This window comes from Hemitrygon akajei, chromosome 12 (assembly GCF_048418815.1).
Source record: "Hemitrygon akajei chromosome 12, sHemAka1.3, whole genome shotgun sequence".
Classification (NCBI taxonomy): Eukaryota; Metazoa; Chordata; class Chondrichthyes; order Myliobatiformes; family Dasyatidae; genus Hemitrygon; species Hemitrygon akajei.
The window spans coordinates 99249636-99271582 of NC_133135.1; the positions used below are offsets into that span (position 1 = coordinate 99249636).

General features: G+C 42.9%; 1 protein-coding gene across 4 annotated transcripts in view; it reads left to right on the top strand.

Annotated features, from left to right (window-relative positions):
* Positions 1-21947, top strand: part of cop1 (COP1 E3 ubiquitin ligase) — a 158671-nt gene that overhangs the window by 72892 nt on the left and 63832 nt on the right. For all 4 annotated transcript variants that reach the window (XM_073063745.1, XM_073063746.1, XM_073063747.1 and 1 more), the window contains 3 exons: positions 4535-4646; positions 16644-16779; positions 20019-20162. In XM_073063745.1, the coding sequence (XP_072919846.1) occupies positions 4535-4646; positions 16644-16779; positions 20019-20162 (392 nt within the window). The remainder of the gene's footprint in view (positions 1-4534; positions 4647-16643; positions 16780-20018; positions 20163-21947) is intronic.

Sequence of the window (21947 nt, forward strand, 5' to 3'; positions counted from 1 at the left end):
TATGAAAATCACAAAAAGAAGAGGTCCCAAAACAGATCCCTGAGGCACACCACTGGTCACCAACCTCCATGCAGAATATGACCTGTTAAAACCACATTTTGCCTTCTGTGGACAAGCCAATTCTGGATCCACAAACCAAGGTCTCCTTGGTTCCCATGCCTCCTTACTTTCTCAATAAGCCTTGCATGGGGTACCTTATCAAATGCATTGCTGAAATCCATATACACTACATCTAATTTCTACTGTTAATGTGTTTAGTCACATTCTCAAAAAAATTCAGCCAGGCTTGGAAGGCATGACCTGCCTTTTACAAAGCCATGCTGACCTTCCTAATCATATTAACATTTGGAGAGGCATAATAAATTTTGCCCCTCAGGATCTTCTCCATCTACTTACACTGAAGTAAGACTCATTTGTCCATAATTTCCTGGGCTATCGCTACTCCTTTTCTTGAATAAGGGAACTACTTCTGCAGCTCTCCAGTCCTCTGGAACCTCTTCCGTCACCATTGAGTATGCAAAGATCATTGCCAGAGGCTCAACAATCTCCTCTCTCACCTTCCCGGTGACTTACCAAACTTGATGCTTTCCAAAAGCTCCAGCACATCCTCTTTCGTAATGTCTATATGCTCAAGCTTTTCAATCTGCTGCAAGTCATCCCTACAATCCAAGGTCCTTTTCCGTAGTGAATACCCTACTAAAGCAAACTATTCAATAAGTAACTTCGCTGTCTCCTCTGGTTCCATGCACACTTTTCCACTGTCACACTTGATTGGTCCTATTCTCTCACATCTTATCCTCTTGTTCTTCACATACTTGTAGAATGCCTTCGGGTTTTCCTTAATCCTGCCCACCAAGGCCTTCTCATGGTCCCTTCTGGCTCTCCTAATTTCATTCTTAAGCTCTTTCCTGCTAGCCTTATAATTTTCTTGATCTCTATCATTACATAGTTTTTTGAACCTTTCGTAAGCTTTTCTTCTTGACTAGATTTTGAACAGCTTTTGTACACCATGATTCCTGTACCCTACCATCCTTTCCCTATCTCATTGGAGCGTACCTATGTAGAACACCACACAAATATCTCCTGAACATTTGCCACATTTCTGCTGTACGTTTCCCTGAGAACATCTGTTCCCAATTTATGCTTCCAAGTTCCTGCCTGATAGCTTCATATTTCCCCTTACTCCAATGATTCCCCTTATTCCTAATTTGTCTGTTCCTATCCCTCTCCAATGTTATGGTAAAGGAGATAGAATTGTGATCACTATCTCCAAAATGCTCTCCCATTGAGAGACCTGACACCTGACCAGGTTCATTTCCCAATACCAAATCAAGTACAGCCTCTCTTCTTGTAGGCTTATCTACATGCTGTATCAGGAAACCTTCCTGAACACACATAACAAACTCCACCCCATCTAAACCTCTTGCTCCAGGGAGATGCCAACCAATACTGAGGGAAATTAAAATCTCCCATCATGAGAACCCTGTTATTATTGCATCTTTCCAGAATATGTCTCCCTATCTGCTCCTCAATGTCCCTTTTACTGTTGGGTGGTCTATATATATAAAAACACCCAGTAGAGTTATTGACCCCTTTCTGTTCCTAACTTCCACCCTCAGAGACTCAGTAGACAATCCCTCTATGACTTCCTCCTTTTCTGTAGTAATGACACTATCTCTGATCAGCAGTGCTATGCCCCCACCTCTATTGCCTCCCTCCCTGTCCTTTCTGAAGCATTTAAAGCCTGACACACTAAGTAGCCATTCCTGCCATCGAAGTCTCTGTAATGGCCACAACAGCATAGCTCCAAGTACTGATCCATGCTCTAAGCTCAACAGCTTTGTTCATGATACTCCTTGCATTAAAATAGACACATCTCAAACCATCAGTCTGAACGTATCTCATCTCTATCACCTGCCTATCCTCCCTCTCACACTGTTTACAAGGTGTCTGCCCCTCCCTCTTTCTCTTCAGTTTGGTTCCCACCCCCTAGTGAATCTAGCTTAAACTCTCTACAATAGCCTTAGCAAACCTCCCTGCCAGGATATTGGTCCCCCTTGGATTCAACTGCAACCCATCCCCTTTGTACAGGTCACTTCTGCCCCAAAAGAGGTCCCAATGATCCAGAAATCTGAATCCCTACCCTCTGCTCCAATCCCTCAGCCACGCATTTATCCTTCACCTCACTCTATTCCTGTATTCACTGTCACATGGCACAGGCAATAATCCCGATACTACAACGTTTAAGGTCCTGCTTCTCAACTTTCTTCCTAACTCCCTGTAGTCTGTTTTCAGGACTTCCTCCCTTTTCCTACTTTTGTTGTTACCGATATGTACCACGACCTCTGTCTGTTCACCTTCGCACTTCAGGATATCATGGACACGATCAGAAGCATCCTGGACCCTGGCACCTGGCACCTGGGAGACAAACTACCATCTGTGTTTCTTTTCTGCATCCACAGAATTGCATGTGTGACCCCCTAACTATAGAGTCCCCTATCACTGCTGCCATCCTCTTCCTTTCCCTACCCTTTTGAGTCACAGGGCCAGACTCTGTGGCTCAGCTACTGTTGCTTCCCCCAGGTAGGTCACCCCACCCCCCTCCCCAACAGTACTTAAACAGGAATACTTGTTAATGGGGACAGACAAAGGTTGTGGGCCGAAGGGCCTGCATTGTGCTGTAGGTTTTCTATGTTTCTCTAGAATCTGACTCTTGCCCTTTCCTCTCCTGACTGTTACCCACTTATCTGTCTCTTGAGGCCCTGGTGTGATTACTTGCCTATAGCTCCTCTATCACCACCTCACTTTCCCCGACCAGACGGAAGTCATCCCAGCTGTATCTCCAGTTCCCTAAAGTGGTCCCGCAGAAGCGGCTGTCCAGGAAGCTGGGAGTCTCACGGACATCCCACATCTGACACCCAATACAGAATACTGGCCTCACAGACATGTTTCCCATTCCTATCCTGCATAAGTAACTTACCTCGCCTTGATCTGTTATTGCTGAAGTCCTGTTGAGCCAAAGCCCTCCTACTCTGTCTCCCTCTATTCTGTCACCTGCTCCTCTACGGACACTCTATAAAGCTGTCTTCTTTTTAAATTATTCCCATCGGTCTAACTCGCTGATATCTACGTGCCTGCGCAGTCACTCCTATCTTCATACATTTTGATCTGAAAAGTCGACTAGTTTTTTCAATAGGTGCTGCCTGGCCTGCTGAGTTCCTCCAGTGTTCTGTGTGTTGCCCAGCTCTCTTCGTCCTCCTCAGAGAGTTGATGACCTTTTTTTATTGTGTAGGATGTGTTCTGGGATCTTGAGAGGTTTTCCAGATGTGCACTCCCAGGAGTTTGAATCTACATGCAATTTCCACTGCTTTGTTGCTGTTGTAAAGAGGGATGTGAGTTATGCAAATTCTGCTGAAGTCAGTAACAATCCCCTTTGTCTTGTTAATATTGAGAAAGAGGTTATTTGCCTGGTACCAGGCCTCAAACTTTTCCACCTCAATGTTGGCCATCACATCTTTGTTAGTGATGAGCTCCACCACTGTCATGTCATCAGCAAACTTGTCAATGTGATTGCTTGGGTGTTTGGCTGTTCAGTCATGAATGAGCAGAGGGTACAGCAATAGGCTCAGCACACAGTCCTGGGGGGCACCCGTGTTGAGGATGATGGGGAGAAAGAAGCGGTTATGCATCCTGACCTTCTGAGGTCTGTTCGTTAGAATGTCTAGCACACAGTTGCACAGTGATGTGATTAGACAAAGGATTAAGAATTTGTTCACCAAGCTGTGTGGGACAATAGTGTTAAATGCCAAACAAATCCAAAAATGGCATTTTGACATAAGTGTCCTCATGTTCCAGATATGTCAGGGCCAGATGCATGACAAAAGTTATGACATCTGTCATAGAGCAGTTCTTTTGGTTTATTGTGGGGGAGGGGGGAGGAGTATGCGCTTCAAGCACCTTGGCTGAGCTGCTGCAATCTATCTTTGCCTGGGCCTTATGTTAACCCTTGCCTTGCCACAACGTCCACGATACCTTCTATTGATTAGCATATATATGCCAATACTCACCCAAAGCAGTTTTTGAGACATGAAGTCACTAAACTAGGAAGGACTTTGGCTTCAAATGGCACAAACATGTAAGAGTTTACCTGGTCTTGGTAAGGTTGTGTCAAATTCAGTGTTTAAAATCAGATCCGGAGAAATCCAAAATCCAGTCAGCACAGCTTGAAAAATACTTTAATGATGGTTAGACCATTAGAAACCAATATGAGTGGAAAAGGTACAAAGATGTTGTGACTGAGACAAAAATATTTTCATCACAAGCAACAACTTCAGAAAGAAAAATGAAGGGCTATGTGAGAGAGAAAGGTTAAATTGATCTTGGAGTAGGTTTTTAAAAAATTGTCATAACATTGTGGGCCTTAGGTCCTGCACTGTAGTGACTTTTTCTATGTTTTATGTTCAAAATTACCTGTTGAGTCTGTTGTCTTTTGGTTTATGATGTTTGTTTGACTGATGCTTTAATATGTCTGCAGGGAAAGAGACAAACATACAACAACACATTGGCCTCCCGACGCAAGCGATTAACTGCTCATTTTGAGGATCTTGAGCAATGTTACTTCTCAACCAGGTTATCTTGTTTATCAGGTAAAATTCTTACTTCCATAGAGTAATGCTATATAGAAATGAACCCTTCAGCCCACCATGTCCATACTTACCATTTTCACCAAGTAAACTGACTGTGTCCTTCTGTGCCTTATCTTTTTATTTTTTTGTTAAAGTGCTTCTTAAACATAGTAATTGCATCTGATTCCATCACTACCTTTAACAGTACATTTGAGATATCAACTCTTGGTGTAAAAGAAACTTGCCCCTCAAATCCCCTTGAAAACGTTTTCCTCTCACCCAAAATTTGTGCACTCTTGTTTTTGATACAGTGGTGCTGGAAAGTTTGTGAACCCTGTAGAATTTTCTCTATTTCTGCATAAATATGACCTAAAATGTGATCAGATGGTCATGCAAATCCTAAAACTAGATAAAGGGAACCCAATTAATTAAATAACTCAAAAACATTATTCTTCATTTATTATTGAGAAAAATAATCCAATATAACACTTATTTGTTGAAAAAAGTGTGTGAACCTTTGCTTTCAGTAACTAGTGTGACCCCCTTGTACAGCAATAACTTAAACCAAACATTTCCAGTAATTGTCCTGCACATCAGTTTGGAGGAATTTTAAGCCATTCCTCCTTGCAAAACAGCTTCAATTCTGGGATGTTGGTGCGTTTCCTCATGTGATCTGCTTGCTTAAGGTCCTTCCATAACATTTCTGTAAGATTAAGATCAGGACTTTGACTCAGTCATTCCAAAACAAGATTTTTTTTCTTTTTAACCATTCTGTTGTTAACTTACTCTCGTCTTTTGAGTCATTGTTTTGTTGCAATATTCAACTTCTATTAAGCTTCCTGATGGACTGCTATCCTGACATTCTCCTATAAAATGTCTTGATACAATTTTGAATTCATTGTCCCCCTCAATGATTGCAAGCTGTCCAGGCCCTGAGGCAGCAAAGGAGCCCCAGACCATGATACTCCTTCCATCGTGCTTCACAGAATGAGGTTTTGGTGTTGGTGTGCAGTCCCCTTTTTCCTCCAAACATAGCAAAGTGCAGTTCTGCCAAAAACGTCACGTTTTGTCTCATCTGTCCACAGAACATTATTCCTGAAGTGTTGTAGAAAATCCAAGTGGTCGTTTGCAAACTTGAGACATGCCGCAATTTTTTTTTTGAGAGTAGTGGTTTCCTTCGTGGTGTCCTTCCATGAACACCATTCTTGTTCAGTGGTTTTCTTATAGTAGGCACTTGAACAGAGACTTGAGCAAGTTCTAGAGATTTATGCAGGTCTTTTGCTGTTACCCTTGTGTTCTTTTTCACCTCGTTCAGCATTGCATGGTGTGATCTTTGCAGGATGCCCACTCCTAAGGAGAGTAGCAATGGTACTGAGTTTTCGCCATATGTAGACAATTTTTCTTACTGTGGACTGATGATCACTCTGGTCTTTAGAAATGCCTTTGTAGCCTTTTCCAGCTTCTTGCATCTACAGTTCTTCTCAGGTCCGCTGAAAGTTGTTTTGATCAAAGCATGGTGCACGTAAACGGATCTTTCTTGAGGAGAGAAGGCTCTGTCAGTAACATGATTGTGTGTCTCTTTTATAAGGCAGGGCATTTCTGCAACCCACATGTCCAATCTCATCCTGTAGATCGGAACACCTGACTCCAAATAGCTTTTGCAGAAGGCATTACCCCAGATATTTGCATAGTTTTTTGAACATAGTCTGTGATTGTTTAAATTGTACACTCAATATTGACGAGAAGTACATTTGTTAGTATATTATTAGTTTAAGCAGATTGTGTTTGTCAATTATTGTGACTTAGATTGAGAATCGACCACACTTTAATTGATGCAGAAAATCTACAAACCACACTTCCAGTCTCATCTCATTGACTGAAACACCTGACTCCAAATGGTTTTCTTAGAGGCCATTACCCCAAAGGTTCAATCACAAACAGGAGAAAATCTGCAGATGCTGATGCTAAGCAACATACACAAAATGCTGGAGTAACTCAGCTGGCCAGGCAGCATCTATGGAAAGGATGTTTCGGGCCAAGACACTTTGGTAGGACCCCAGAGGTTCATGTACTTTTTCCAACAAGTGGATGTAATATTGGATAATTTTTCTCAATAAACAATGAACAAGTATAATGTTTATTGTGTTTATTTAATTAGGTTCTCTTTATCTAGTTTTAGGACCTGTGTGAAGATCTGATCACATTTTAGATCATATTTATGGAGAAACAAAAAAAATTCAACAGGGTTCACTAACTTTCTAGTGCCACTTTATACATCCTTTTCATTGGTAAAACATTTTAACTGTTCAGTCTATGCCTGTTGTAATTTTTTTATACTGCTCTCATGTTGGCCTCCTTTGCTCAACGGAGTACAAGCTCAGCCATTTCAGATGTGATATATCAAGAGGTGAATATCAGCACATTTTCCTTAGTGAAAAGCAAGGCTAGATGATGTAGAAAATCATGGATGATGAAGAATATTGAGACTGTGTTCAGCAAAAATGAGGCATGGGTTAGGTATAGGCAGCTGGGATCAAGTAATTCCCTCAATGAATACATGTGAGAAAGAAATCAAAAGTGCAAAAAAGGAAATGAGATGGCTTTGGCAGAGAAGTTTAAGGGAAATCCAAAGGACTTCAATAACACCCTTTGATAAGGTTCAACATGATAGACTGCTCTGGGAAGTCGTATCACAAGGGATCCAAGGAGAGCTGGCTAATTGGATACACTTTGAGCTTCCTGGTAGGAAGCAGAGAGATGGTGGAAACTTGTTCTTTGGACTGGAAGTATTCCCCAGGAATTAATGCTATGGCCATTGCTATATGTCATCTATATCTATGATTTCTTTGAGAATATACAAGGCATGGTTAATTTGCAGATAGCTCTAAAATAGGTGGTCTCGTTGACAGTGATGTTTATGAGAAATTACAAAGGGAACTTGATCTGTGTAAGTGTGCTAAGTAATGGCAAGTAGAGTTCAATATGGATAAGTGTGAAATGTTGCATTTTGGGAATGAAGGTAGGACTTTCACAGTGAATGATAGGGCCCTGAGGAGTGTTGGAAAACAGGTGTACCGTAGATTCCGGATTATAAGCCGCTACTTTTTTCCCACATTTTGAACAGCTTTGAACTCTGCGGCCTTTAATCCAGAGCGGCTAATACATGGTTTTTTTTCATGCCGCATCGTAAACATTTTGCCTCGTAACAGTAGACCAATAAAATTGATGAGTAGTTCACAGAGGTCCAATGAAATTGTACGATAAATCAAGCGCACTTTCACAATTAAATTATTGTAAATCAGTCATTTGTACTCACCTTCATCAACATGGAAAACACTCGAAGAAAAGCATTGTGCTGCCTTTATGGCAGTTACTTAGTTTATAATATTTTCGCTTAGTAATTCATTTGTTAGTTAAAGTTAGAAGTGTTTTAACTATATTTGTTTTCTGTACTACATCCCGGGATGCTATGACGTCACACCCGGTTTCGCCGCGTCTTGTGGGATATATACGGGAAGGTGGGGGCATTACGCGAGCGCATCAGACCCGAGCGCGTCAGACCCGATTAGACCCGATCGCGTTACGCGAGCTCATCAGACCCGAGCGCGTCAGACCCGAGCGCATTAGACCCGATCGCATTACGCGAGCGCATCAGACCCGAGCGCGTCAGACCCGAGCGCATCAGACCCGAGCGCGTCAGACCCGATTAGACCCGATCGCGTTACGCGAGCGCGTCAGACCTGAGCGCATCAGACCCAATTAGACCCGATCGCGTTACGCGAGCGCGTCAGACCCGAGCGCATCAGACCCGATTAGACCCGATCGCGTTACGCGAGCGCGTCAGACCTGAGCGCATCAGACCCGATTAGACCCGATCGCGTTACGCGAGCTCATCAGACCCGAGCGCGTCAGACCCGAGCGAAAACGCTGCTTTTAAGTTAAAGGCGATCAATAACTTTTCCTGGTAGGCTGCAGTATATATATTTTTACCATTTGCTAGGAGATATTGGAATGTTGTTCATGCTGTTCAGTAAAAAAGTATATGCAACGTAATTTGTGTTACCGATACGTCTGTATATTTAAAAGTAGCGGTGCGGCCTAAAATCCGGTGCGGCCTTTACAATTAAAAAAATTGATTTTATTTCTAAAATTAGAGCCAGCGGCTTTTAATCAGGTGCGCTCTGTAGTCCGGAATCTACAGTATATGGTTCCTGAAAGTGATGTCGCAGATAGACTGTGGAAGGGTTTTGGCACTGAAAATAGCAGTTCAAATGTGAAGTTGCAGATAGTGAGGTCAGATTTGGAATATTGTGTTGCACTTTGGTCACTCTGCTATAGCAAAGATGCCATTTGGGTGAAAAAAGTGTAGAAACTGTATTTGTCTGATGGTATGCCATCAAGCATTTGTATCTTCTGCTTCATCAAAAGACAGGAGAGGATTTTCAGAGAGGGATTTTTGATTATGTTGGGTGCTTTCCCAAGGAAGCAGGTAATGTAAACTGAATCCATGGAGAGGAGGCTGGTTTGTATTATGGACTGAGCTGTGTCTTCATCTCTGTAATTTCTTGTGATCTTGGGCAGAGCAGTTACTACACCAAACTGAAGTTTCTCGATAAAATGCTTTCTTTGTGCATCTACAAAATTGGTGAAATTCATCAAGACATGTTGAATTTCCTAATTAGTCTTACCCCAATTTAGTACTTTCCCTAGAGCTCTATCTTTAAAGCATCTCCTTCTTGGTTGGACTATCTACATAATGTTTCACAAAACTTGTCTGGATGCATCTAATAAATTCTACCCATTTAAACCTACTGGGAAATGAAAATTATCGACAGTAACAGCCCTGTTACTTGTACATCTTTGCCTACATATATGTTCCTCTGTCTCCTTCGGTATAACTCTATAGTATATCCCCATCAAAGTGATGCACCTCTATGCATACTGCCTCACTGTATGAGCCCACCACGATGCCCTGTCTTCATGCAGCTGTGACCCTCTTCCTGATCATTATTCCAACTCTACCACCATTTTTATATCCCTTTGTTGTACTTGAAACATTCAAGCCTGAATCTTTGAGCTGCCATTCCTGCTTTTCTCTTGATCAAGTCTCAGTAATGGCCATGACTTTATAATTCTATACTCTAATCCAGGCTCTAGATTCATCTGTTTTGCCTTAATTATCTTTTCATTGAAGTAAATACACCAGCCTGTCAGTCCTGCCATGTTCAATAGCCTGTTTTTCCTCTTGCTCAGCTTAATCTCTTTTCTCTCAATCCTTTAGCTTGCTGACCTTCTGCTTTGATTCCCACTCCTGTCATGTTAGCTTAAATACCTTGCAGAAATCAAGGCACACTGTGCAGGTGCATGGACGTTAGCGAGTTAGACCGGTGGAAAGAACTTTAAAAGAAGACAGCTTTATAGCGTGGGCATTATAGTAGTGGGAGTCAGAGTAGGAGGGCTTTGGCTCAATGGGTCAAGGCGAGGCAAGTTACCTGTGAAGAATAGGAAGTATGTCTGTGAATCTAGTGTTCTGTACTGGGTGTCAGATGTGGGATGTGCGGGAGACTCCCAGCCTCCTGGACGACCACATCTGTGCCAGGTGCGTCAAGCTGCAGCTCCTTAGGGACTGGGATAGGAGATGCAGCTCGATGACCTTCGTCTGTTCAGGGAAAGTGAGGAGGTGATAGGTAGGAACTATAGGCAAGTAGTCACACCGGGGCCTCAGGAGACAGATAAGTGGGTAACTGTCAGGAGAGGGAAGGACAGGAGTCAGGTACTAGAGAGTACCCCTGTGTCTGTCCCCCTTAACAATAAGTACTCCTATTTGATTACTGTTGGGGGCGGGGGAATGACCTATCTGGGTGAAGCAACAGTAGCCACTGCGGCCCTGTGGCTCAGAAGGATAAGTAAAGGAAGAGGAAGGCAGTAGTGATAGGGGACTCTATAGTTAGGGGGTCAGACAGCCAATTCTGTGGATGCAAGAAAGAAACAGGGATGGTAGTTTGCCACCCAGGTGCCAGGGTCCGGGATGTTTCTGATCGTGTCCACAATATCCTGAAGTGTGAAGGTGAACATCCAGAGGTCGTGATACATACTGGTACCAACAACATGGGTAGGAAAAGGGAGGAGGTCCTGAAAACAGACTGCAGGGAGTTAGGAAGGAAGCTGAGAAGCAGGACATCAAAGGTAGTAATCTAGGGACACACAACAGAGTATAGGAATAGAGTCAGGTGGAGGATAAATGTGCGGCTGAGGGATTGGAGCAGGGGGCAGGAATTCAGATCTCTGGATCATTGGGACCTCTTTTGGGGCAGGAGTGACTTGTACAATAAGAATGGGTTCCACATGAATCTGGAGGGGACTAGTATCCTGGCAGGGAGGTTGCTAAGGCTGTTGGGGAGTGTTTAAGCTACAATTGCTAGGGGGCGAACCAAACTGAAGAGACGGAGGAAGGGGCATTGGCTCATAAATCGAGAAAGCTTATAGACAGTGTGTGAGGGAGGATAGGCAGGTGATAGAGAAGGGATGCGCTCTGACTGATGGTTTGAGATGTGTCTATTTTAATACAAGCAGTATCATGAACAAAGTGGATAAGCTTAGAGTGGATCTGTACTTGGAGCTATGATGTTATGGCCACTACAGAGACTTGGATGGCTCATGGGAGGAATGGCTAATTGGGGGGGTCAGGCTTTAGATGTTTCAGAAAGGACAGGGAGGGAGACAAAAAGGTGGGGGCGTGACCCTGCTGATCAGAGATAATGTCATGGCTGCAGAAAAGGAGGGAGTCATGGAGGGATTGTTTACTGAGTCTCTGTGGGTGGAAGTTAGGAACAGAAAGGGGTTAATAACTCTACTGGTTTTTTTTTGACCACCCAATAGTAACAGGGACATCGAGGAGCAGATAGGGAGACAAATTCTGGAAAGATACAATATTTACAGGGTTGTCATGGTGGAAAATTTTAATTTTCCCAATATTGATTGGCATCTCCCTGGAGCAAGAGGTTTAGAGTAGAGTTTGTTATGTGTGTTCAGGAAGGTTTCCTGATAGAATATGTAGATAAGCCTACAAGAGGAGAGGCTGTACTTGACCTGGTATTGAGAAATGAACCAGGTCAGGTGTCAGGTCTCTCAGTGGGAGAGTATTTTGGAGATGGTGATCACAATTCCATCTCCTTTACTATAGCATTTGAGAGGGATAGGAACAGACAAGTTAGGAAAGCATTTAATTAGAGTAAGGGGAAATATGAAGCTATCAGGCAGGAACATGGAAGCATAAATTAGGAACAGATGTTTTCAGGGAAATGTACGGCAGAAATGTGGCAAATGTTCAGGGGATTTCATGTCCACAATATCCTGAAGTGGGAAAGTGAACATCCAGAGGTCATGATACTTATTGGTACCAACAACATGGATAGGAAAAGGGAGGAGGTCCTGAAAACAGACTGCAGGCAGTTAGGAAGGAAGCTGAGAAGCAGGACATCAAAGGTAGTAATCTCGGGACACACAACAGAGTATAGGAATAGAGTCAGGTGGAGGATAAATCTGTGGCTGAGGGATTGGAGCAGGGGGCAGGAATTCAGATCTCTGGATCATTGGGACCTCTTTTGGGGCAGGAGTGACCTGTACAATGAGAATCGGTTGCACATGAATCTGAAGGGGACTAGTATCCTGGCAGGGAGGTTGCTAAGGCTATTAGGGAGAGTTCTGCATAGGGACCTTCCAGTGAGGCTGGGAAAGGATGGTAGGGTACAGGAACCATGGTGTACAAAGGCTGTTGTAAATCTAGTCAAGAAGAAAATCTTGACAAAAGGTTAAAAAAAAAACTATCTAATGATAGACCTCCAGAAAATTGTAAGGCTAGCAGGAAGGAGCTTAAGAATGAAATTAGGAGAGCCAGAAGGGACCATGAGAAGGCCTTGGCAGGCAGAATTAAGGACAACCCCAAGGCATTCTACAAGTATGTGAAGAGCAAGAGGATGAGACGTGAGAGAATAGGACCAATGATGTGTGACAGTGGAAAAGTGTGCATGGATCTGGAGGAGATAACGGAGGTACTTAATAGGCAAACGCGAGGAAATCTACAGATGCTGGAAATTCAAACAACACACGCAAAATGCTAGTGGAACAAACAGGCCAGGCAGCATCTATAGGGAGAAGTGCTGTTGACGTTTCGGGCCGAGACCCTTCGTCAGGACTAACTGAAAGGAAAGATAGTAAGAGATTTTAAAGTAGGAGGGGAAGGGAAAAATGCGAAATGATAGAAGACTGAAGGGGGTGGGGTGAAGCTGAGAGCCAGACAGGTGATTGGCAAAAGGGATACAGAGCTAGAGAAGGGAAAGGATCATGGGACGGGAGGCCTAGGGAGAAAGAAAGGGGGAGGGGAGCACCAGAGGGAAATGGAGAACAGGCAGAGTGATGGGCAGAGAGAGAGAGATAAAAAACTAAATATATCAGAGATGGGGTAAGAAGGGGAGAGGCATTAACAGAAGTTAGAGAAGTCAATGTTCATGCCATCAGGTTGGAGGCTACCCAGCCGGTATATAAGGTGTTGTTTCTCCAACCTGAGTGTGGCTTCATCTTGACAGTAGAGGAGGCCATGGATAGACATATCAGAATGGGAATGGGATGTGGAATTAAAATGTGTGGCCACTGGGAGATCCTGCTTTCTCTGGTCTCCCAGTCTGCGTCGGGTCTCACCAATATATAAAAGGCCACACCGGGAGCACCGGATGCAGTATACCACAACAGCCGAGTCACAGGTGAAGTGTCACCTCACCTGGAAGGACTGTCTGGGGTCCTGAATGGTAGTGAGGGAGGAAGTGTAAGGGCAGGTGTAGCACTTGTTCCGCTTGCAAGGATAAGTGCCAGGAGGCACCTTGTCCATTCATCCCCCCCATCCCTCCCTCCTGGTACTTATCCTTGCAAGCATTCCACCAGCATTTTGTGTGTGCTGGAGGTACTTAATAGTTTGCTTCAGTGTTCACTACGGAAAAGGACCTTGGCGATTGTAGGGATGTCTTGTAGCGGACTGATAATCTTGAGCAGATATATTCATTAAGAAAGAGGATGTGCTGGAGCTTTTGGAAAGCATCAAGTTGGATAAGTCACTGGGACTGGATGAAATTTTCACCAGACCACTGTGGGAAGTGAGGGAGGGGATTGCTGAGCTTCTGGCGATGATCTTTGCATCATCAATGAGGACGGATTGGAGGGTTGCAGACGTTGTTCCCTTATTCAAGAAAAGGAGTAGGGATAGCCCAGGAAATTGTAGACCAGTGAGTCTTACTTCAGTGGTTGGTAAGTTGATGGAAAAAATCCTGAGAGGCAGGATTTATGAACATTTGGAGAGGCATAGTATGATTAGGAATAGTCAACATGGCTTTGTCGAAGGTAGGACATGCCTTGCAAGCCTAATTGAATTTTTTGAGGATGTGACTACATACCTTGAAGGTAGAGCAGTAGATGTAGTGTATATGGATTTCAGCAAGGCATTTGATAAGGTACCTCATGCGAGGCTTGTTGAGAAAGTAAGGAGGTGTAAGATCCAAAGGGACCTTGCTTTGTGGATCCAGAATTGGCTTGCCCACAGAAGGCAAAGAGTGGTTGTAGACAGGTCATATTCTGCATGGAGGTTGGTGAGCAGTGGTGTACCTCAGATATCTGTTCTGAGACCCCTTCTATATGTGATTTTCATAAATCAGCTGAATGAGGAAGTAGAAGGATGGGTTAGGAAATTTGCTGATGACACGAAGTTTGGGATGTTGTGGATAGTGTGGAGGGCTGTCAGAGGTTGCAGCAGGACTTGATAGGACTGGGCTGAGAAGTGGCAGGTGGAGTTCAACCCAGGTAATGTGAGGTGGTTCATTTTATAGACCAAACTTGATGGCAGAATATAGTATTAATGGCATTCATGACTTGTCATTATAGAGGATCAGAGGGATCTTGGGGTCTATGTCCTAAGGACACTCAAAGCTACTGCGCAGGTTGACTGTGTGGTTAAGAAGGCATACGGTGCATTGGCCTTCAGCAATCGTGGGACAGAGTTCAAGAGCCGAGATGTTACAGCTGGATTGTACCCTGGTCAGACTCCACTTGGAGTACTGTGTTCAGTTCTGTTCACCTCACTACAGGAAGGATGTGGAAACTATAGAAAGGATGCAGAGGAGATTTAGGAGTATGTTGTCTGGATTGAGGAGCATGCCTTACGAGTTTAGGTTGAGTGAACTCGGCCTTTTATTCTTGGAGTGATGGCGGACGAGACGTGACCTGATAGACGTGTATAAGATTCTGAGAGGCATTGATCATGTGGATAGTCAGAGTTTTTCCAAGGGCTGAAATGGCTAACACGAGAGGGCACAGTTTTAAGGAGCTGGGAAGTTGGTACAGAGGAGACATCAGGGGTAAATTTTTTATGCAGAGATCAGTGAGTGCATGGAATGAGCTGCCGGCGTTGGTGGTGGAAGCGGATGCGATAGGGTCTTTTAAGAGACTCCTGGATAGGTACATGGGGCTTAGAAAATTGAGGGCTATGAGTAACCCTAGGTAATTTCTAAAGTAAGTAAGTGTTCAGCACAGCTTTTGGGCCGAAGGGCCTGTATTATGCTAGAGGTTTTTTATGTTTCTATAAATAGTTGTGCCCCTCCAGTTTATTTGCCTCTTGTACAGGTGCAACCTTCCCTTTTAAGAGAGCCAAATGATCTGTGAACCTGAATCACTCCTTCTTGCACCAGCTCATTAGCCAGGCAATTGACTGTACTATTTTCCTTGTTTTCATTGTGCTCATATGCCATACAAGAAGTAATCCTGACTTCCTTGTTTTTATTTAACTTTCTACCTAACTCCTTAAATTCTCTTTAATGGACCTCATCTGTTTTCATACCTATGTCATGGCCAATATGGGCTACGACCTCTGACTGCTCACCCTCCCCTTTCAAAATGTTCTGTTCCCACTTGGCGATGTCCTTTATCCTGGCAGCAAAGAACCATAGAACTTCTGTCTCTATTACTGGCCAAAGAGTCCTCTATAACTATTGCTCACCGAGGCTTTGACCTACCCCACTGTACAACAGAGCCCATCGTGCTGCTGTTGCTTTACTATGAGAGCCCATTCTTCCTTTCACCTCCCTGTTGTATTCAGAATGATATACTGGTTGGAGAGGGGGACAGCCATAGGAATCGTTTGCATTCTTCCCTGACTACCCCTCTTGGCAGTCACCATTATCTAGCAAGATAGGGTCTTTATTTTTGCCATCTTTGTCTTTGACCCTCACCAAACATGCTGTCCCTCAATTCATGCTAACCCTTTTAAAAGACTCCTACTTGTCAGATACTTTTTTTAAACTGCATGCCTTTGCTTCCAGTCTATGTTGCAAATCTTTATTGAAATCAGCTTTCCCCCAATTTAGGACTTCAACTTGAGTAACAACCTTAAACCCATTTCATAATAACCTTACAACTTATGGAATTATGAATTTATGAAGTGTTCCCAATTGAGAGTTCTAACACTCGCCCAGTTTTATTTCCTAAAAACGTGATTAAGCACAGGCCTTCTCTGGGAGGATTATCTACACCATTGACTCAAAAATCAATCTTGCTTAAGCACTGCCTATCTCCTTAACCATATATATATATTTGAGTTAAACATGCATTGCAATTTAAATTTTCCATACTGTTTAAAGCTACTGGATAACTAATGGTGGAAATGGCTTTTTTTCCCTCAACACCTTCCAAGTCAACCACCTGGAGTTCATAGGTGGTCAGTTGGAGTTCCCATCCACTGTCATTGCCTGAGGATAACAAACTGCAACATCAGTTGGCACTTTATTTTTGAAGTTGCTTTCTCAGACCATGCTGTGTGAAAATCACCAGTTTATTTGTAACAGAGTGATTAAAGGGACATCTGGTATCAGTTTGCTGACTGAGTTCATCCAGTCCAGTATTGGTCAGATTCATTGAGGTTATAGTTACGTCACTGTTAGGAACAGAGGTAAGACTGATTCTTTGTATTACATATTACAGATGAAACCAGATCAGTCAATCAGCTGGAAGAATTTCAGGAGTGTCTTTCAAAGTTTACACGGTACAGCTCAGTAAGACCCCTTGCCACCCTCTCCTACGCCAACGACTTGTACAATGGCTCAAGTATTGTTTCTAGGTGAGTTGGGCAGATTGATTGCACCTGGATTGGGCCTGAAACATGGAGGATGGGGTTGGGACTGCTAGGAGGGATTGCAGCCAGGTATGGTCCTTGGGAGAGAAAAGCTGCTGTGACAAAGCATCTTTCTTGTGGTTGTATTTGTTGCAAGGACTATGATAGTCCTGAACAGCTCTTGTGCTACCTGATTATCTATAGTTTGCAGATGATTGCCATATGGTTTCAAATAACAATGAGCTGGGCTACAGGAAAGAGATGAGAACATTGCAACATGGTGTCATGGCAACAACTTTTCCCTTAAAGTCAACAAAACAAAGAACTGGTCATTGAGTTCTGGAAGGGGGTAGTGCACCTGCTTCTGCTAACAGTAGTGGTGATGAGACTGAAGATTTTGAAAGCTTCAAGTTTCTTGGAGTGAACATTACCAATAACCTGTCTTGGTCCAACCATGCAGATGCCATGGCCAAGGAAGCTCAGCAATGTTTCTGCTTCCTTAAAGGCTTAAGAGATTTGGCATGGCCCTGTCAACCCTTACCATGCTTTATTGATGCACCATAGAAAGCAGTCTATCTAGATACATCACAGTTCGTTATGGCAGCTGCTCTGCTCATAAAAGCAAGAAACTGCAAAGAGTTATGCACATGGCTGAGTACATCACAGAAACCAAGACTCAAGATAGTTTAATGTCATTTCCTGTACTCAAGTATAAGGAGAATGAAATAGTTACCAAAAAAAAACACAAGATAAAGAACACTAATAAAATAGTAAAAAACACAATAAATATAAATACATAAGATAGCTTATAGACATTGTCCATAAAGTGACATTAGGCTGTACATAAGGTTACTTAGGGAAATAATCAAATAATGGTGGAGTTAGTAGGTGGAGGTCCTATTAGTCTTTTTTTTGTTGGGGAAATTCATTTATTTGTTGAGTCTAGTGGTCCTACCATGGATACTACATGGCCTCCTCCCTGAAGGGAATGTGACAAACAATCCATGAGCAGGGTGTGTGGGATCCTTCATGATATTACTGACCCGTTTCTGGCACCCTTTTGTATATACAGTGGCATACAAAAGTTTGGGCACCCTGGTCAAAATTTCTGTTATTGTGAATAGCTAAGCGAGTAAAAGATGACCTGATTTCCAAAAGGCATAAAGTTAAAGATGACACACTTCTTTAATATTTTAAGCAAGATTACTTTTTCATTTCCATCTTTTACATTTCAAAATAACAAAAAAAGAAAAGGGCCCGAAGCAAAAGTTTAGGCACCCTGCATGGTCAGTACTTAGTAGCACCCCCTTTGGCAAGTATCACAGCTTGTAAATGCTTTCTGTAGCCAGCTAAGAGTCTTTCAATTCTTGTTTGGGGGATTTTCACCCATTCTTCCTTGCAAAAGGCTTCTAGTTCTGTGAGATTCCTGGGCCGTCTTGCATGCACTGCTCTTTTGAGGTCTATCCACAGATTTCTGATGATGGTTAGGTCAGGGGACTGTGAGGGCCATGGCAAAACCTTCAGCTTGCGCCTCCTGAGGTAGTCCATTGTGGATTTTGAGGTGTGTTTAGGATCATTATCCTGTTGTAGAAGCCATCCTCTTTTCATCTTCAGCTTTTTTTTTACAGTTGGTGTGATGTTTGCTTCCAGAATTTGCTGGTATTTAATTGATTTCTTTCTTCCCTCTACCAGTGAAATGTTCCCTGTGCCACTGGCTGCAACACAACCCGAAAGCATGATCAATCCACTCTCGTGCTTAACAGTTGGAGAGGTGTTCTTTTCATGAAATTCTGTACCCTTTTTTCTCCAAACATACCTTTGCTCATTGTGGCCAAAAAGTTCTATTTTAACTTCTTCAGTCCACAGGACTTGTTTCCAAAATGCATCAGGCTTGTTTAGATATTTCTTTGCAAACTTCTGACACTGAATTTTGTGGTGAGGTTTTCTTCATGGATTTTTCCATGAAGGTCATATTTGTGCAGGCGTCGCTGCACAGTGGAACAGTGCACCACCACTCCAGAGTCTGCTAAATCTTCCTGAAGGTCTTTTGCAGTCAGACGGGGGTTTCTATTTGCCTTTCTAGCAATCCTACGAGCAGTTCTCTCGGAAAGTTTTCTTGGTCTTCCAGACCTCAACTTGACCTCCACCGTTCCTGTTAACTGCCATTTCTTAATTACATTACGAACTGAGGAAACGGCTACCTGAAGACACTTTGCTATCTTCTTATAGCCTTCTCCTGCTTTGTGGGCATTATTTATTTTAATTTTCAGAGCGCTAGGCAGCTGCTTCGAGGAGCCCATGGCTGCTGATTGTTGGGAGAAGGTTTGAGGAGTCAGGGTATTTATAAAGCTTTGAAATTTGCATCACTTGGCCTTTCCTAACAATGACTGTGGACACGCCATAGGCCTAACAAGCTAATTAAGGTCTGAGACCTTGGTAAAAGTTACCTGAGAGCTCAAATCTCTTTGGGTGCCCAAGGTTTTGCATGGTGCTCCTTTCCTTTTTCCCCCCACTCTAAAATTGTACAAAACAAAAATAATAATTATCTTGCTTAAGATGTTGAAAAGAATGTTTCACCTTTAACTTTATGACTTTTGGAGATCAGTTCATCTTCTACTCACTTTAATATTCACAGTAACAGAAATTTTGACCAGGGGTGCCCAAACTTTTGCATGCCACTGTATATCCTTAATGTCGACTAGGCTGGTGCCAGTGAGGTCACGTAGAACTAGCCTCCCTTCTGACTGACTGTATTTCTCACTGCTTTAATAAAACAGCCAGCATAATTAAATACTCCACACACGCAAGCCATTCTCTCTACTCCCCTCTCGCATCAGGCAGAATATATTAAAATCTGAAAATGTATACCACCAGACTCAGAGACAGCTTCTACCCCTCTGTTATAAGACAATAAAATGTATCATTTGTCTGATAGGATGCATTCTTGTCTTGATCTTGTACCTTATTGTTTACCTACACTGCACTTTCTCAGTAGTTAGACTTTATTCTGCATTCTATTACTGTTTTATCTTGTGCGACCTCAATTGTGTTGTGTAATGAATTAATTTCTATGAACAGTATGCAGGACTAGTTTTTCCACTGTAGCTTGGTACATGTGGCAATAATAAACAAATTCCAATGGTGGTTATTCTGATACCTTTCATTGCAGAGTGTCGGTTAATCCCTTTTGTCCTTTCACTTCACTTCTTACAATTTGTTTGAAATTTACTCCTTTTGCCTTGCAGCATTGAATTTGATCGAGATTGTGATTATTTTGCCATTGCTGGTGTAACAAAGCGGATAAAGGTGTTTGAATATGGGACAGTGATCCAGGATGCTGTTGATATTCATTATCCGGTTAATGAAATGACATGCAATTCTAAAATCAGGTGAGTACATTGTATAATCACAAGTCTGTTTCTAAGTGTCAGCAGAGTTGATCGCTGACAGAGATAGCAGAGTGGATGAAAAAGATGACGGGGTTACAGAACCCTGGCTGATAATGGATATTGAGGCTGTGGTTAGGGAACAGGAGGAATTGTATGTTGGGTGTAGACAGCTGGGATCAAAAGAATCCCTTAAGTATAGGGATGTAAAAGTATATCAGAATCGGGTTTAATATTACTAGCATATGTTGTGAAAATTGTTTTGCAGGAGCAGTACATTGCAATATATAATAATAAAAACTGTGTTGCAAACAGTTATAATGATCTCCATGGTACATCTGTAGAAATTTGCAAGTGTCTTTGGTGACACATATGAGGTCTCCTGAAGCTCCAAATGAAATATTGCCACTTTCCTGCCTTATTTGTAATTACATCAATATGTTGGGCCCAGGATAGATCTTCATAGATGTTGACACCCAGGTACTTGAAACTGCTCACCCTTTCCACTGCTGGTTCCACGATGAGGACAGGTGTGTTTTGAAGTCCACACTTAATTCCTTAGTCTTCCTGATGAGTGCAACACTATCAACCAGCTGATCTATATCACTCCTGTATGCCGCCTTGTCACAATCTGAAATTCTGCCAACGATTGTTGTGTCATCGATAAATTTATAGATGGCGTTTAAGCAGCGCCTAGACGCATACTTGTGGGTGTAGAGAGTAGGGCAGTTGGGATAAGCACACATCCTGAGATGTGCCAGTGTTGACTGTCAATGAGGAGGTGTTAATTCGGTTCTGCACTAACTGTGGCTTCCTGGTGAGGAAGTCAAGGATCCAGTTGCAGAGGGAGGAACAGACACCCATGTTGTGGTGTTTTATGATTAGAACTGAGGGTATGATTGTGTTGAAAGCATGATAAAAATCAGGAGGACAAAATGTGGACATGAAGCTGTGATAGACATGGTGAATCCAAAGATGCTGAAAGTGTATTAGGAGCTAAACAATATCTAGGTCCCATTATAGATCAAAGTGCAGGCACAATTGATGAGCAAGGTGTAAAGTGAAAACTTCTCAGAAGTTGAGCATTGAGAATGTCATGGAAGCAAAATAAGGAATATGAGTTCAAAGGCAGGACGAGTGAATCTGCAGATGCTGGAAATAAATATTCGGCCCGGAACGTCGTCATTACCTCCTCCCATAGATGCTGTCTGGCCTGCTGAGTTCTGCCAGCGTTTTGTGTTTTTGAGGAATATGTGTAGTGATTTATTGGAACATACCCATATTATAGTAGAGCAGTGCTGGCAATCTTAAGGCATATTAAGGTGTAAAAGTTCCTGAGCGCTGACATTGTGGGAAGGGTGAGAAGAGAATGCAGGGATCCTAGCAGAGAGGTTTGCATCATCTTTAGTCACAGTGAGCTACTGGAAGACTGAAATATCGCTAATGTGCCATAATTTATGAAGAGCTGCAAGATCAGTGATGGAAAAGTTAATGGAGGGGTTTCTGAAGAACAGGATCGACCAGCATTTGGAAAGGCAAGGATGGTCAGCATGAAGGCTTGATGAGGGGAAGGAACTAGATATTGTCCACATGGACTTTAGCAAAGTCCTGCAAAGTGGGCTTGTCTGGCCGGTTAGATCACATGGGATTCAGAGTGAGCTCGCCAGCTGGATACAAAATAGGCTTGATGGTTGGAGACATGGTGGTAGTATAGGATCGTTACTCAGTTGGAAGGTCTGTGACCACAGAGATCGGTGCTGGCTTTGTTATTTTTTTTGTCCAAATCAT